Raw genomic sequence first — 15,758 nt, 5'->3', positions numbered from 1 at the left:
AAACTTGTGAAAGACCCTTCAAGGAGTCCACATGAAATGTTTTCGGGCCTTTTGGTACTTAATAAATTTATATAGCGAAGTAGCAAAGTAATGTTCAAGTCTATTTGGAAGACATGAATTCAACCATTAACTCAATTTAAAATTTCCAGTCAGGTGTTTGTGTTAATTCTATAAGGAAAACTGCATTAAAGTTATTTAATTCCTTGCCCTAAATCTTTCTGAAACACAGCTACAATGAGAGTCAATACCTTCTGAAACACAGCTACAATGAGAGTCAATACCTTGAGACTCTCATTGTAGCTGTGTTTCAGAAAGATTTAGGGCAAGGAATTAAATAACTTTAATGCAGTTTTCCTTACAACCTTTTATGTTAGCTTAGTATCGAGATAAATATTAATTATGGCATTCAATGTAGCTAAATAAAAATATTCAATTATATTACAATAGAGTTCAACCATATGGTTATAAATACCCATTGAATGCTCCCAAATCTTGTATGTACATAACACTCACAAACTATTGACGCATATATACGTCTTCTTACTTCTTCATTTATAACCATGTATTTAATTATATATACTTCCAATATTTTCACAACTCCTTCTTGTTTGTAGAAACTCTGTCCCGTGAGCAGCTGGAAGGCAAAGACGGAGCCCAGAGAGCAGCCACCAAAATTTGTTTCTAATGATTAACAATCAAGAGTACAGTCCCTCAGAGATCCATCCGCTAAAAAAAATAGTCCCAGCCCAGGTTTATTTGTAATTGGCTTTGGCGCTCACGACTGGGCCGGGAAGAGTAGTATCAACAGAAGGTGCAAATGAACGAATAGCAAACCTTCCCGGTTCGACTCCTAGTGTTTAGTCACAACTGGTCTGGAAGTTTCCCTCCACCAAATAACTGAGCGTCACTCCCTCGCAGGTTGCTGGGGCAGTCTAAAACTGTGGCGGAGTGATACTGAAATTCCCCAGTGCTGGTGGGGAGGGGGCGGCGCGGGGGGAAGAGAGGGAGGAAAGTAGATCTGTAGGACTTGAGTGAGGAAAAAGTTTGCAAGTCTGGACAGAAGGGAAAAGTGCTCCTGAGAGATCGGCTTTGGGGAAGAGAGGAGGGAGAGAAGACTAGTTTTTTTGTTGTTGTTTTCCCCTTTCCACTCTTAAAAAACTTCTTTCTCTTTACCCAAGCCGACCGGCACCATTGGGACCCTCTCACTGTTTCTGTCCGGCTTTAGCTCTCTCCCTACCAACTCTCAAGATTATGTCAATTGGTCAGAGCTAGCCGGGGATTTCGTGCGGGTGCTGAAGGAGCTGCGGGAGCCGGAGAAGAATGAAACTGCGTGGAGTCAGCCTGGCTGCCTGCTTGTTCTTACTGGCCCCGAGTCTTTGCGGGCAGCCTGCTGAGGCTGCGGTAAGTCCTCCTCCCCCGACCCCCCGCCTGTTGCCGCACTCTTTACTTTGAAATCACTTTTTTGAAAATGTTCCTTTACCTTCCTTCTCCTTGGCCTTGGCTAGGGAATTCAGATTTGCTTTCAATTATTTAGAAAGAAACATTATTAACAACGCTGGTAACTCAAGCCTTCTGAAGTCCAAGGGAGAAGTTTAAGTGTTTAAAAATAGGGCTGCTTGCTTTCCTGCAACTAGCTGCTCTGGGTGCAAGAGCAAAGCCTGGGGTGGGGGATACTAATGGCTCACTAGGCGCTGGTGGGTATTTAAACTTTCCTCCCCACTCTACGCCCTTGGGTGTTTCCCTGCCTGCCGGCTAACCTTTTCACCACTTGTACCCAGCCCACACATTCTTTAAACTTTCTCTATAGTTTAATATTTTGTCTCTTCTACAATTGAGCTCCCATCAAAGTTTTAAACTCCCTTCCCTCCATGAAGTTCTTCCCCTTTGCTCTTTCCTTCAGCAACATGAGCCTCCCCCCACTTCAGGTCAGGAAAATCACTGACCTGCTTTCTCGTTTTGACATCCTTGTTACAAATGCTGAGATAACATGCCTGGAGGAGTGAAGTAAAGACCTACAGCCTCAGGCTTCAGGTCTTTTGCATCTGCTTTTTATAATATTGTGGGGTTTTGTTTGTTTACTTTTAAAAAAACTCACCAAGGCACTTAAACAAATCGAGAATTTGCCCATCATCCATTTAAAAGAAAATAATTCTCTTTTTTTCAAAGGAGAATCAGCATTCCAGTTTAAAGGAGAGTAAGGGAAGATGTACAAGTGAAATGACAGAGCAGAAAGTTCCATTCAGTTTTAGGAATTTAGACTTAAACCCCAGTATGTCTCCTAGGAGGATGTCTGGGTAGTCCCACCCACTATCCTACTGAGGACGAGAGGTAGATGTAAAGGAACGAATGGCCTTGTCAGAGAAAATGTTCTCCATCCTGAAGCCATCATCTTTAACTTCACATAACCACTAAAAAAGTGTGTGACAAACTATTTAAATGTTGTATTTGAGTGATTATAATGGTTGGTTTTTAAAACAATTTAATGTGAGGTCATGGCTTAGGCCTTCACGTGGTTGAGTGACTATCAATTCTTTATAAGTAGCTGCTATGTTATGGCTTATCAGGATCCACTTTTAAGTTAGCTGTCTAGCTTCCCTATAGCATGCTGTGTGCCTTGCCCTCTTTCTATCCGTCAGAAAATGTGTACTCAAGATATGAAGACTAACTTTCATGTTACCTTGAGTAACATAATAATTATGATAGCAAATCTTTTGAAAAACAATGCATAGCAAATATTTAATTATGAATGCCATAATTTTCCTTCACAGTAGATGGATGATTTAAAATTGCTTTTTTGATGCAGAACATATTAATGGGGTAAAGTTTAGTCGGTCAGGAGGGCCACAGACCATTAGATAAAGCTACAATTGTGCTGTTGAAAATAGTTCATTTTAAAAACATCTTTTTGGTGCCTACTGTTTATGGCATTTGGCCCAGGGGAAAAGATTTTGTGGATGTTTGATTAGCTATTTCTTTTCTTTTGAAACCGCTGTTAATAAATGTGCAGCAGATAACAATTATGCAGGAATGTTTACCAACATTATGCATCAAATTATATTAAAATGAGATTTATTTATTATTGGCAAAACTTGAGAGCAAACTTGTTTTCTTGGATTCTTAAACTAAAGGTTGAATGTTTATAAAGTAGTTATAGATTTCTGTTTTTACCTCATATATATTTTTTAAAGAACATTTTGCATCCCATTTAACTATCTTTAGGGTATTGTGCCTCTGTTAAAACCAAGGGATTGTTTTTCCTGCTTCACACATCAGTATTCTAGTTAGATTAATATTTTAATCATATCAAAATTATGAATGGTATCTGCTCTTCATACTAGTGCTGGGGATATTGACAATCTTTTCTACAGTAAAACTGGATGATAATGGGGCTGGTTATTGACTGAAGTAGTCTAGTATTGGGGTTTTTATATCAGGAAGAGCGTTGATACTTAAATTGCCTTACTTTTTCATAAATAAATGATTTTGTTATCTCTGAAGTCATGCCAAATTGGGATATCACAAATATGTGGAATATTTCTTTTAGGTAGTGTTCATTAAGTAGAATAAAGTAACCTTTATGCCAAAAGGTTAGCAATAAGAGAAAAAGACAGCTTTAGGTCAGAAAGATCATTTCTGGTGATGGGAATAATGTATTTTTACATAAAAGTGATTATACCTATACTGACTCACTGTCAGTATGATATGCACTTGGATTTATGGATCCAGGTATTATGTAAAATTATACTAGTACTCTGCAAATCTTAGCAAGTTGTTCTTTGTGCAGTAGAGTGGATAAGTTTCTCTAATTTAAATGTACTGTCTCCCCTGTGACCAGTGGCAAAAATTCATCAAGGGTAGCAGGGTGGTTTGTAGCCATGAAACATTTCTTCCTCTGTGAAGTATGTTGCTCCATAGGTAGAATTTACCATCATTGTCATGGTTGTCATTTCTCATTATACTTTACATTTTCTGAGTGTTTACTATGTGCCAGGCACTGTGCTAATACGATAATATACCTTAATATATTTAATCTTTACAACATACCTGTGAGGTATAATAATTATTCCCATTTTGCAAATGAAAACTACACATCATAGAAGTTAAATAACTTACCAGAAATCACATAGTAGTAAGTTGTGGAGCTAGAAAATTTGAATCCAGGCATTTTGGCTCCAGATTCTTTGTCCTTAACAACTGTCCTATACTGCCTCCTTTGTATGTGATCTGTAGAGATTTATTTGGCATTTAGAATATTTGGATCTCTACTACTATTTTTTTTTTTTTTTGGACATAGGAGGTGAAATGGAAGTGGTAATATTAGTACATCTCTACCTGCTCGTGATAGGATAAGCAGCATGGTATGATGGAAAGAACTTTGGCCTTAGGGAAAAAAGATCAGAGTTTAGTCTCTATATGTATAATTATATAGAACGAGATAATTTAAAGACAATCTAAAAGCAATTTCTGTTGCAGATTGTGTCATTTTATGTAATCAAATATGTAAAAAGTTAGATTTAAACAACAACTATAATTTGTGTTAGATGGCTTGTTTTGAAGAAAGATTTGCTTTGTAATTCTTTAATTACTCAGTTTCAACATTAATTTCGAATACACCAAAGTTTTCAGGAACCTATCTATTGTGAAAAAACAGGGTATGTATGTATGCATGCATGGTCGCACATTTTGCTTAAGATGCTTGATTCGGTTTTATTGCTTTTACCAATTTACCTAGTCACCATATACAATTTTATTTGTTCAGCTATCTATTTATCTTTCATCCTGTGCATATATGTATGTGTGTATCTCTCCTATGACTGTTTAAGAGTTTGTGTTTTAATTTGTTTTTTGTAGTCTGTATATGTAAGACATGAAACTCTTTACTTTCAGCTAACCTCGGTAACTTGGTTAAAAGGCTGTTTTTTAGGTTTATCCACTGTAAAGTCACTATGTTTTCCCTTTGTAATTTACAAAGTGAGAGGATCTTATGAGACTATGTAGGAGGTTGTTGTGAGGCAATGTAAATATATTATTTCTTTTTCCTTTTTTTTTTGTTTTTTTTTTCCTTTCCACTTCCCAGCAGAAATAAATATCCTGTTTCTCATACTTTTTTTAATGTTTTTTTTTTTATTTTTGAATTTCAAATTGATGTGAGAGTACAAATTTTCAGGTTACATTGTTTTCAATTATAAGATAAAGTTCAAGATGTAGTTGAGCCCTTCATCCAGGGGGTGTGCTGAACACCCTCACATAGTGCACATTAGGTGAAATCCCACCAAATGCCATCCTCCTGCCAATCACCTTCCCTCCTCTCCCCTCCCTTCTCCCTCCTTTCTTCTCTCCCTTGCTAGACTATATTTGTGTTTTATCATTCTTGTGGGTGTGTACTTGTCTATATATTGGTTTCATATTAGTATTGAATACAGTCTTGAAATACTTTACTAAGAAGAATGTGTTTTAACTCCATCCAGGTAAACATAAAACATGTGAAGTCGCCATCTTTTCTTATGGCTGAATAGTACTTCGTGGTATACATATACTACAGCTTGTTAATCTGTTCATGGGTTGATGGACATTTGGGTTTCTTCCATGTTATGGCCATTGTGAATTGAGCTGCAATAAACATTCTGGTGCAAATATCTTTTGGTAAGATGATTTTTATTCTTCTGGGTAGATACCTAGTAATGGAATTGCAGGATCAAATGGAAGGCTTACTTTTAGCTCTTTGAGGATTCTCCATACTTCTTTCCATAAAGGTTGTATTAGTTTGCAATCTCTCCAGCAGTGTAGAAAAGTGTTCCCTTTTTCCACATCCACGCCAGCATCTGCGGATTTGGGACTTCGTGTTGTGGCCCTACCAGAGTTAGGTGGTATCTCAGAGTGATTTGCATTTGCATTTCAGGTTGATTTGCATTTCTCTGATCTCATCATACTTTTGTCCCCCTAATTTTGGCATCTATTGGTGATTCTAGCCTGAAAAGTTATTATTGTGGCATTGTCAAATGGTGAGTTCAAATTTCAACATTTTTCTACATTTATTAATTGATTGAATTCTTTTTTTTTTCTTTTTTTTTTTATTAAATCATAACTGTATACAATGATATGATTATGGGGCATCATACACTCACTTCATAAACCATTGGACACATTTTTATCACAGTGGTTAACATATTTCTCCACTATTTGTGTATGTATCTATTCTGCTATTTATTTATAATGGTATGGACTTAATATTTGTTTCATTCTATAGGTTATAATGAATTATAACTATTACTCTTATTATTATTTACTTTGCTCAAATTATTACAGATTTGGCCAACAGGAAACCTTCCAAACTGGCTCTGGTCTCCTTTCAACATGCTCTATCACTTTGTGAGCACCTTTTACTTTTTGATAGCACAAAATATTCCATATTTATTTTCTGCTTTCTGTGCCCCAAACCTGGAATCAGCTATTTCTCCAAGGAACTATGATTCTCTGTGTGGAAGAATGGTATTTAGAAACCAATATCTCAGTGCTTGGCATGCTCATTGCTACTGGGTGTGTCATTGCTTTGAGGCCCTTTTAGCTGACTAAACTGGGAAATACATGTATATATGCATGTTTTTGCTATCAGTATCTTACAATTTCCCTATATATGTTAAAAATAGTGAATTCATAATGATACCACTGTTTCCATTCCAAGACCACAGAATAAATGTGCATCTTTGATGTACTACAATCTCAATTTTCTGCTTATTTCTCCTCAGATGTGTTTTGTGGGCTTTGTAAAAGTCTTGAGTAGTCTTTAGGAGGTTGGACTCTGAAGTCAAACCTGGAACCTGGCTGGTATATGTGACTTTCTTCATTGGCAAAAGGGAGGTAGTAATACCTATCTCACAGATTGTTTTGAGGGTAAAATAAGACGAATTATTTAAAACATTTAGAATAATATTTCACACAAAGTAAATGCTCAATAAATTTCATATTTCATTATTGTCATTATACATAATTTATTGACTCACCATTTCTTACTGCACTAACTCTCATGTTCTCTGCCTGATTTTCAAGGCCTCTCTTGATCTTTCCCCTCATCCAGATTTCTTTTTCAGTACATTTTATTATATACTCCCTCCATTCTAGCTTAGATGAGCTTTCCTACAATTCCTTGAGCACTGCATATATATATATATATATATATATATATATTTTTTTTTTTTTTGGCCATGTATCTTGGTTAGAATTCTGTGGCCCCAAGTCTTTGCATAATTCCAGCAAAATAATTTAAATTCATTCAGCAGATACTTATTCAACAACTCCCAAGTAGTTATGAATTTTATTTATATTGTTCTGTTTCTACCCTTATGGAGGTATACTGCATACAGCACAATTTTGTGCTAGAAATTATGACTAAAACTAAGACAAAGTTCCTGCCTTCAGAGAGCTTATATGCTAGTGAGAATAGATAAATATTCCCGTAGAACTATCATTTGTTATATCAAGTGCCAATTATATTCTTATTTGATCATTTGTAATATTTAGCCTCTCTTAGTTTATCTACATGTATTTGGTCTTACAAAACATTTTGTTTCATGGGATTTTTATCTGTTATCCCTATTTGATTATAGGCATTTTGGAGTCAATAACTATCTGTATATTTGTTTACTCATTCAACCAATTTATGTGTTTGATTTTTTCAGGTAATAAAAGTAATTGATGATCAATATTGGAAACTTGAATAATATAAAACAAATTATTATTGTTATTATTATTATTATTTTTGAGACAGAGTCTCATTCTGTTGCCCTGGGTAGAATTGCTGTGGCATCATAGCAATCCTCTTGCCTCAGCTTCCTGAGTGGCTGGGACTACAGATGTGCCGCACGACGAGCTAGTTTTTCTGTTTTTAGTAGAGTCAGGGTCTTGCTCTTGTTCAGGCTGGTCTCAAACTTTTGAGCTCAAGCAGTCCACCCACCTGGGCCTCCAGGAGTGCTAGGATTACAGGCATGAGCCACTGTGCCTGGTCCATAATGTAGAAAATTATTATTATTTTTTTTTATAAAAGAGACTTTGTGAATGATCATTTCACTCAACTGTAAATAAGTTGTAAGTGTCCTAGGCACATGATTTTTGGTTGCTGTTTTCTTTTCTTCTGTGCATTTTTACTTAGGGTAGGCCAGGCTATGCTACCATATTGGGTAAGCTGGGTGTATTATAATGCTTCTTTTTTTTTTTTTAATTTGAGAAAGAGTTTTGCTCTGTCACCCAGGCTAGACAGCAATGGTGTCATCATAGCTCGTTGCAGCCTCTAACTCCTGGTCTCCAGCGATCCTCCTGTGTTAGCCTCTCAAGTAGCTGGGACTACAGGCATAGGCCATCACAAACAGCTGATTTTTTTCTATTTTTAGTAGAGACAGGGTCTCATTCTTATTCAGGCTGGTCTCAAACTCCACAGCTCAAGCAATCCTCCTGACTTGGCTTCTCAGAATGCTAAGATCATAGGCATGAGCCACCATGCCCGGCCATTAAGTGCATTTTCGACTTACAATATATTCAGTTTACAGTAAGTTTATTAGGACTTATCCCACAGTATGTCAAGAAGTATCAGCATGTACAGATGTATCAGGCAGGTAAAATACATAAGGCATTGTGGTCTTATTACACTCAAAACAGTCAAAAAGAATTTTAAAATCCTAATGTGGACTCACATTTATATAAGCAATGGAAATACAGACACTTCAATGCAGAACAGAAAAATGAGTTCGTCAGGAAATGGTGTTAGGACAACCAGGAAACTAGCTGTAAAAAAAGTATAACATGAAATCTCTAACTTATAGTGCCGTGGTTTGAATGCTATGTGCCCCTAAAATTCTTTTTTTTTTTTTTTTTTGTTTTTGCAGTTTTTGGCCAGGACCGAGTTTGAACCTGCCACCTCTGGTATATGGGGCCAGTGCCCTCAATGTAGAAAATTATTAAGAAAATAAATTGATGTGTTTTATTTTTTGGAGAAAGATATATATAACATTATCTACTGAAGAGTAATCAGATCACTGTATCTATGCATTATGACTTATATCAAAAGATGTTGAAATTCTGTTAAGCTTCCCTAAATTTTTCTATTTAGAGGATCCCAAACTTCTATACTTTGGGAACATTGACGTCTACTCTTTCAAATCTGTGCATCCCAGGTGGCTGTCCTAGTACTTGGTGCTTGAGTAAACTCTTTCAGTGAGAAAAAAGAAGAAAATAAAAATCTGTGCATTTCTCTACCAGTAGCCCAGAAATAACCCCTATTTTTTTTGATGATTTTTTTCTTTCCTATGTATCTAATCTATTTTTAAAAATAAATTGATTGGCTAGGCAGAGTGGTTCACAACTGCAATCCTAGCACTCTGGGAGTTGAAGGCCGGTGGACTGCTTGAGTTCAGGAATTGGAGACCACCCTGAGCAAGAGAGACCCCATGTCTACAAAAAAATAGAAAAATTAGCTGGGCGTTGTGGTGGGTGTCTGTAGTCCCAGCTACTTGGGAGGCTGAGACAAGAGGAACGTTTGAGCCTGGGAGTTTGAGGTTGCTGTGAGCTATGATGCCAGGACACTCTAGCCTGGGGTGGCAGAGTGAGAATCTGTTTCAAAAAAGAAAAAAAAAAAAGGCGGTGTCCGTAGCTCAGTGGGTAGGGTGCTGGCCACATACTCGGAGGCCAGCGGGTTCAAACCTGGCCCAGGCCTGCTAAACGACAATGACAGCTGTAACAACAACAAAAAATAGCCGGGCATTGTGGCTGGCACCTGTAGTTCCAGCTACTTGGGAGGCTGAGGTAAGAGAATAGCTTAAGTCTAAGAGTTTGAGGATTCTTTGAGCTGTGATGCCATGCCACTCTACCCAGGATGACAGCTTAAGACTGTCTCAAAAAAAAAAAAAAAGTCAATTGATGAGGCTGGGCATGGTGACTCATGCCTATAATCTTAGCACTTTGTGAAGTCAGGAAGATGGATTACTTCAGGCCAGGAGTTTGAAACCAGCTTTGGCAACATAACAAGACCTTGTCTCTACAAAAAATAATAATAAAAAATTAGCTCAGTGTAGTGATCCACACCTGTACTCCTAGCTACTCAGGAGGCCAAGGCAAGGGGATCGCTTGAGCCCAGGAGTTCAAGGTTGCAGTGAATTGTGATCACACCACTGTACTGCAGCCTGGGCAACAAAGATCCTGTCTCTAAAAAATAAATAAATTAATAAATAAATAGATTAAAATGAAAAATAAGTTGGTATTATTCTATATAGAGGGTTTTTTTTTTTTTTTAAGACATAGGCTGTCACTTTGTTGCCCAGGCTAGAGTGTAATGGCATGATCATAGTTTACTATAAGCTCAAATTCCTCATCTCAAATGATCCATCTGCCACTACTTCCTGAGTAGTTTGGACTACAGGTGTGTGCCACCATATCTGGCTAATTTATTATTATTTTTTTTGTAGGAACAGGGTTTTGTTATGTTGCCCAGGTTGGTCTTGAGATCCTCTCACATTGGTCACTTAAAGTGTGAGTACAGGCATGAACTGCTGTGCCTGGCCTCTAAATGCACTTGTATATCTTAATATTTATTCATTTATCAAACATTTTCCTATTCTATTAAAATTCTTAGTTTTTTTTTCTTTTTTTTAGACAGAGTCTCACTATGTTGCCCTTAGTAGAGTGTCAGCTCACTGTAACCTCAAACTCCTGGGCTTACGTGATTCTTGAGCCTCCCAAGTAGCTGGGACTACAGGTGCCTACCACAATGCCCAACTATTTTTTGGTTGTGGTTGTCATTGTTGTTTGGCAGGCACAGGCCAGGTTTGAACCTGCCAGCTCTAGTGTATGTGGCTGGCACCCTAACCACTGAGATACGGGTGCCGAGCTGACAATTTATATTTATATATACACCAAATTTTATTTACCTGTTCACTTTTACAAAATATATTTTAAAAATTTAAGATATTTTTAGCCATTGTAAGAACATTTCTGCCATGAACATTTCTTATTGCATATTTTTTATTATTTTATAGCTATTGTCTTCTTCATAGGGAATTAGTGAATTAAAGGTTATCAGGGTTTTTTTTTTTGTTTGTTTGTTTTTGCTACATACAGTGGACCTTAATATTTAGAAAGACTGTGTCAACAAATAAATTATGGTAACTTTTTTAGTGGTTACCATATTACACCCTGTTTGGTAGATAATATTATATTATTATGGAATTTGAGGACTTTGGGGGACTTTGGGGGTTAAGTAACTTGCCGAAGGTCATAGATTTAATACATGATTGGGCCAAGATTTTAACCAAAACTCTGGAAGCTTCTCAGAAGATTTTCCTCAAGCCCTATCTCATACATGATAGATAATAGAGAGAAATAAGGTCATGGTGGAAAGTTGAATAATTGCCTCTGCCTGTTTTTTAACCTCATGGTCACCAGTCCCTGGGCTATGGACTGGTATGGTCCATAGCCTGTTAGGAACCAGATGCACAAAAGGAGGTGATTAGCAGGCAGGGGAGCCAGCAAATCCTTATCTGTATTTACAGTGGTTCCAATTGCTTGTATCACCACCTGAGCTCTACCTCTTATCAGATCAGTGGTGGCAATAGATTCTCATAGGATTGAGAACTCTACTATGAACTAGTGCATGCAAAAGGTTGCATAATCCCTATGAGAATCTAATGTCTGATGATGAATTGGAATGAGGTGGTTATGCTAGCACTGGGAACAGCTGCAAATACAGAATGGGACCATCTAGTTGCAGGAAAACAAGCTGAGGGCTCCCACTGATTCTGTATTATGTTGAGTTGTATAATTATTTCATTATATATTGCAATGTAATAATAATAGAAATAAAGTGCACAATAAACATAATACACTTGAATCATCCTGAAAGCATCCCCTTGCTCCCTGGTCTGTGGAGAAATTGTCTTCCATGAAAATGGTCTCTGGTGCCAAAAAGTTGAAGACCAATGCTTTAATCCCTTCCTGTGACTGGTCACTTGGCTTGTTTCTGAAGATAGACTCGCCACTGGCCGATCCTTTACTACGTTAGTAACTCTTTACCATAACTGCCTGGGCCATTAATCCTCAAAGGCCTAAATTTTAATTTTGTGAACCATGAATTCTCCTACTTTTCTTCCCTGGATAGAAGGTGGAGCCAGCCCTTAGACCTCTTCCTAGCTATCACAAGGGACTAACACACTCCAAATCCCCTGACATTCCCTCTTCCCCAGGAGTTTCATGAATGCATCTGAAATGGTAGTCCCTTCTGCCCTCCTTTTCCACTTCTCTCACTATCCCCTGCACTTGTAGCTGCCTATCAGGTTTACACTTGAATAGCTATGTCTTTACCTAGTACTGTTCCTAGCTTTCATCTCTCTGTTAGCGACACTCAAGAAACTTCCCCTAATTAATTGCTAATTGGTGTTTCCCACTTTGGTGTGATAATACCACAGTCTCTATCTCCTCTTTTTAGAAAATTGAACTTGTAAGTACATATGGAATGAGAGGTCCCCTATCCATTTTGTACCACTCCCAATTTGAACCACTCCCACTGTACCTTCTCCCAACATTTTTCAATAGCTAAATGACTTTATTGCCTGTTTGCCAGTCTTGTAACTTGTGCAATTAAAATGTATTTCTCTGAAAAAACATAAACCGTTATGCATTATGGATTTTCCAGGTGGTGTTTGAATAACTGAACTTTAAGCTTCTGAATGATAGGGATCTGTTCTTGCCAAATTACTTTCCAGAATGGTTTTTCCGATTATACTCCTATCAGTAGTGTATAACAGTGCTTGTGAGACAGTCTTAATTTTTTTTCCTGTCTACTACAGTTACTATGCAACTGATGCTCAATTGATTGCCAGTTGGTTGGCTGATTTGGTTCTATCCTCTAATGATTTTCTTTTTGAGATGCAGTCATTCCATCATGTCATCTCCTTCTGACAATAGCAACCATGGAACAGAAGTAATTTTTGAAAATATATTCTTTCTAATTAACATTGTAAATGAACCATCCAGTTACTCAGCTAAATCTTTATTATAAAGATTTGTTTTTAATAGCGGTAATTCTTGAAGGTTTTTGGAGACACATCTTTAGTATGATGTCTAACACATAGGCCCCTTTAATTTTAGCAAACAGATTCTCATTTTATGCATCAATGCTTGCATTTATTTACCTTCATAATCTGTCCAGGTCCAACTGCCCTGTGTTCCTTTAGTAGCTTCTGCTGGCCTTTAACCAAAGGAGTAGTCTGTGATGGTACTTGCTACCCTGTTTAAATGAGAACCTTAAATCCCTTGTTATTTGCTAATTAAAGACAGGCAAAGGAAATGTTATAAAAGAAACAGCCTTTTGCTAAATTAAAATTTTAGCTTATTTTTTTCTATTTTACTGAATCTGATGTAAATTTCAGGTTTACTTATTAACTTGTAGAGAAACTTAAGTATCCTACCCAAGCAAGTGCTCTAGTCTGGTTAATGGACTTATGTTTTTGACAATGAATGATAGAACAGGACTCCAAGAAATTCTGTTAAAAATTTCTAAATCATCTTATAATTATTTTTGTTGTTGTTGTTGTTGCAGTTTTTGGCTGGGGCCGGGTTTGAACCCACCACCTCTGGCGTATGAGGCCGGCGCCCTAATCTTTGAGCCACTGGCACCGCCCCATCTTATAATTCAATCAGATAATATTTTCCTATATGTAGGCAAACTGGTTGATTTCCTTTCAAAACTTCTTATAGTATGTATGACATTAATTGAGTTTTGAAGGGTATCTGTAACTTTGGGAGGAAGTGGTATTGAGAGTGAGACACTACTGAAAAATTGTTTAGCGTATTCTATATTTATAAGCCCTCCAGTACTTTAATAAAGAAGGAGAGGTTCTTCTCAGTGCATAATCTCACAGCCTAATTGATGTAGTAAAATGTTTCTATATGTGGAATATAGTCATGATGGGGCCTGTTTATATCACATAGGATATTTTCTCTTGCAAGTGCTAGAAAACACTAATTCAAATATCTTAATAGAGAAAAATTTTGGCTCACGAAACAAGAAGTTTGGAGGTAGATTGTCTCCAAAGTTAGAAAATTCAGCAATTAATGACACCATTAAGGACCCAAGTTCTTTTCATATTTCTGTTCTGGCATAATCTGCTTACCAATCTGCTCTCTCAGATTAGTCTTCTTCATACTCTCAAGATGGATGTTGTGGTTCCAGGAATTGCATGCAGACACCACAATAGCCAGTGAAAAAAGTATGACCTTTTCATGTCTATTCCTTTTTAACTGCAATAAAAAACTTTCTCAGGAGTCCCACTCCTCCACCCTGAAAACATCTCTAATGTAACCAGTGGGTTAAAATTGTGTTATATGTACATATCTACACGAGTATATTTGCAAATGGCGTAGGACCACACAGGTAGAATTAGACCAGTCACAGTCATTTGCACAACCCCTCCCTGCCCAAACACATCATTGCCTGGAAAAGTTGGAGGGTGGAAAAAATCTGAATAAAATAAAGATCCTTTTTCTTTTTATTTATTTATTTATTTTTATTTATTTATTTATTTATTTTTATTAAATCATAACTGTATACATTGATATGATCATGGGGCATCACACTCACTTCATAAACCATTTGACACATTTTTATCACAGTGGTTAACATAGCCTTTCTGGCGTTATCTCAGTTACTGTGCCAAAACATTTACATTCTACATTTACCAAGTTTCGCAAATACCCCTGTAAGATGCACCACAGGTGTGATCCCACCGATCCCCCTCCCTCTACCGACCCCCCCCCTTCCCACTTCCCCCTATTGTTAAGTTGTAGCTGGGTTATAGCTTTCATGTGAGAGTCCCAAATTAGTTTCATAGTAGGGCTGTGTACATTGGGTACTTTTTCTTCCATTCTTGGGATACTTTACTAAGAAGAATATGTTCCAGCTCCATCCATGTAAACATAAAAGAAGTAAAGTCTCCATCTTTCTTTAAGGCTGCATAGTATTCCATGGTATACATATACCACAATTTATTAATCCATTCGTGGATCGATGGGCACTTGGGCTTTTTCCATGACTTAGCTATTATGAATTGGGCTGCAATAAACATTCTGGTACAAATATCTTTGTTATGTTGTGATTTTTGGTCTTCTGGGTATATGCCCAGCAAAGGAATTACAGGATTGAATGGCAGATCTATTTTTAGATCTCTGAGTGTTCTCCATATATCTTTCCAAAAGGAATGTATTAATTTGCATTCCCACCAGCAGTGCAGAAGTGTTCCCTTTTCTCCGCATCCACGCCAACATCTCTGGTCTTGAGATTTTGTGATATAGGCTAGTCTCATTGGAGTTAGATGATATCTCAAAGTAGTTTTGATTTGCATTTCTCTGATGATTAAAGATGATGAGCATTTTTTCATATGTCTGAAGGCCGCGCGTCTGTCTTAGAAGTTTCTCTTCAAATCCCTTGCCCAGCCTGCGATGGGATCTCTTGTTTTTTTCTTGCTGATGCGTTTGAGTTCTCTGTGGATTCTGGTTATTAAACCTTTGTCAGAGATATACCCTGCAAATATCTTCTCCCATTCTGAGGGCTGTCTGCTTGCTTTGCTTACTGTGTGCAGAAGCTTTTTAGTTTGATCAAGTCCCAGTAGTGTATTTTTGAAGCTGCTTCAATTGCCCGGGGGGTTCTCCTCATGAAATACTCACCCAGACCAATTTCTTCAAGGGTTTTCCCTGCATTCTTCTCTAGTATTTTTATAGTT

At 37.2% G+C, this 15,758-nt stretch overlaps 1 protein-coding gene across 2 annotated transcripts in view; it reads left to right on the top strand.

Annotated features, from left to right (window-relative positions):
* The first annotated feature begins 1,017 nt into the window (after positions 1–1,017).
* Positions 1,018–15,758, top strand: part of COL4A5 (collagen type IV alpha 5 chain) — a 325,984-nt gene continuing 311,243 nt past the window's right edge. For both annotated transcript variants that reach the window (XM_053579991.1, XM_053579992.1), the window contains exon 1: positions 1,018–1,401. In XM_053579991.1, the coding sequence (XP_053435966.1) occupies positions 1,321–1,401 (81 nt within the window). In that variant the 5' untranslated portion in view covers positions 1,018–1,320. The remainder of the gene's footprint in view (positions 1,402–15,758) is intronic.

Source organism: Nycticebus coucang, chromosome X (assembly GCF_027406575.1).
Source record: "Nycticebus coucang isolate mNycCou1 chromosome X, mNycCou1.pri, whole genome shotgun sequence".
Lineage (NCBI taxonomy): Eukaryota > Metazoa > Chordata > Mammalia > Primates > Lorisidae > Nycticebus > Nycticebus coucang.
This window is presented reverse-complemented; position numbering and strand designations above follow the sequence as displayed.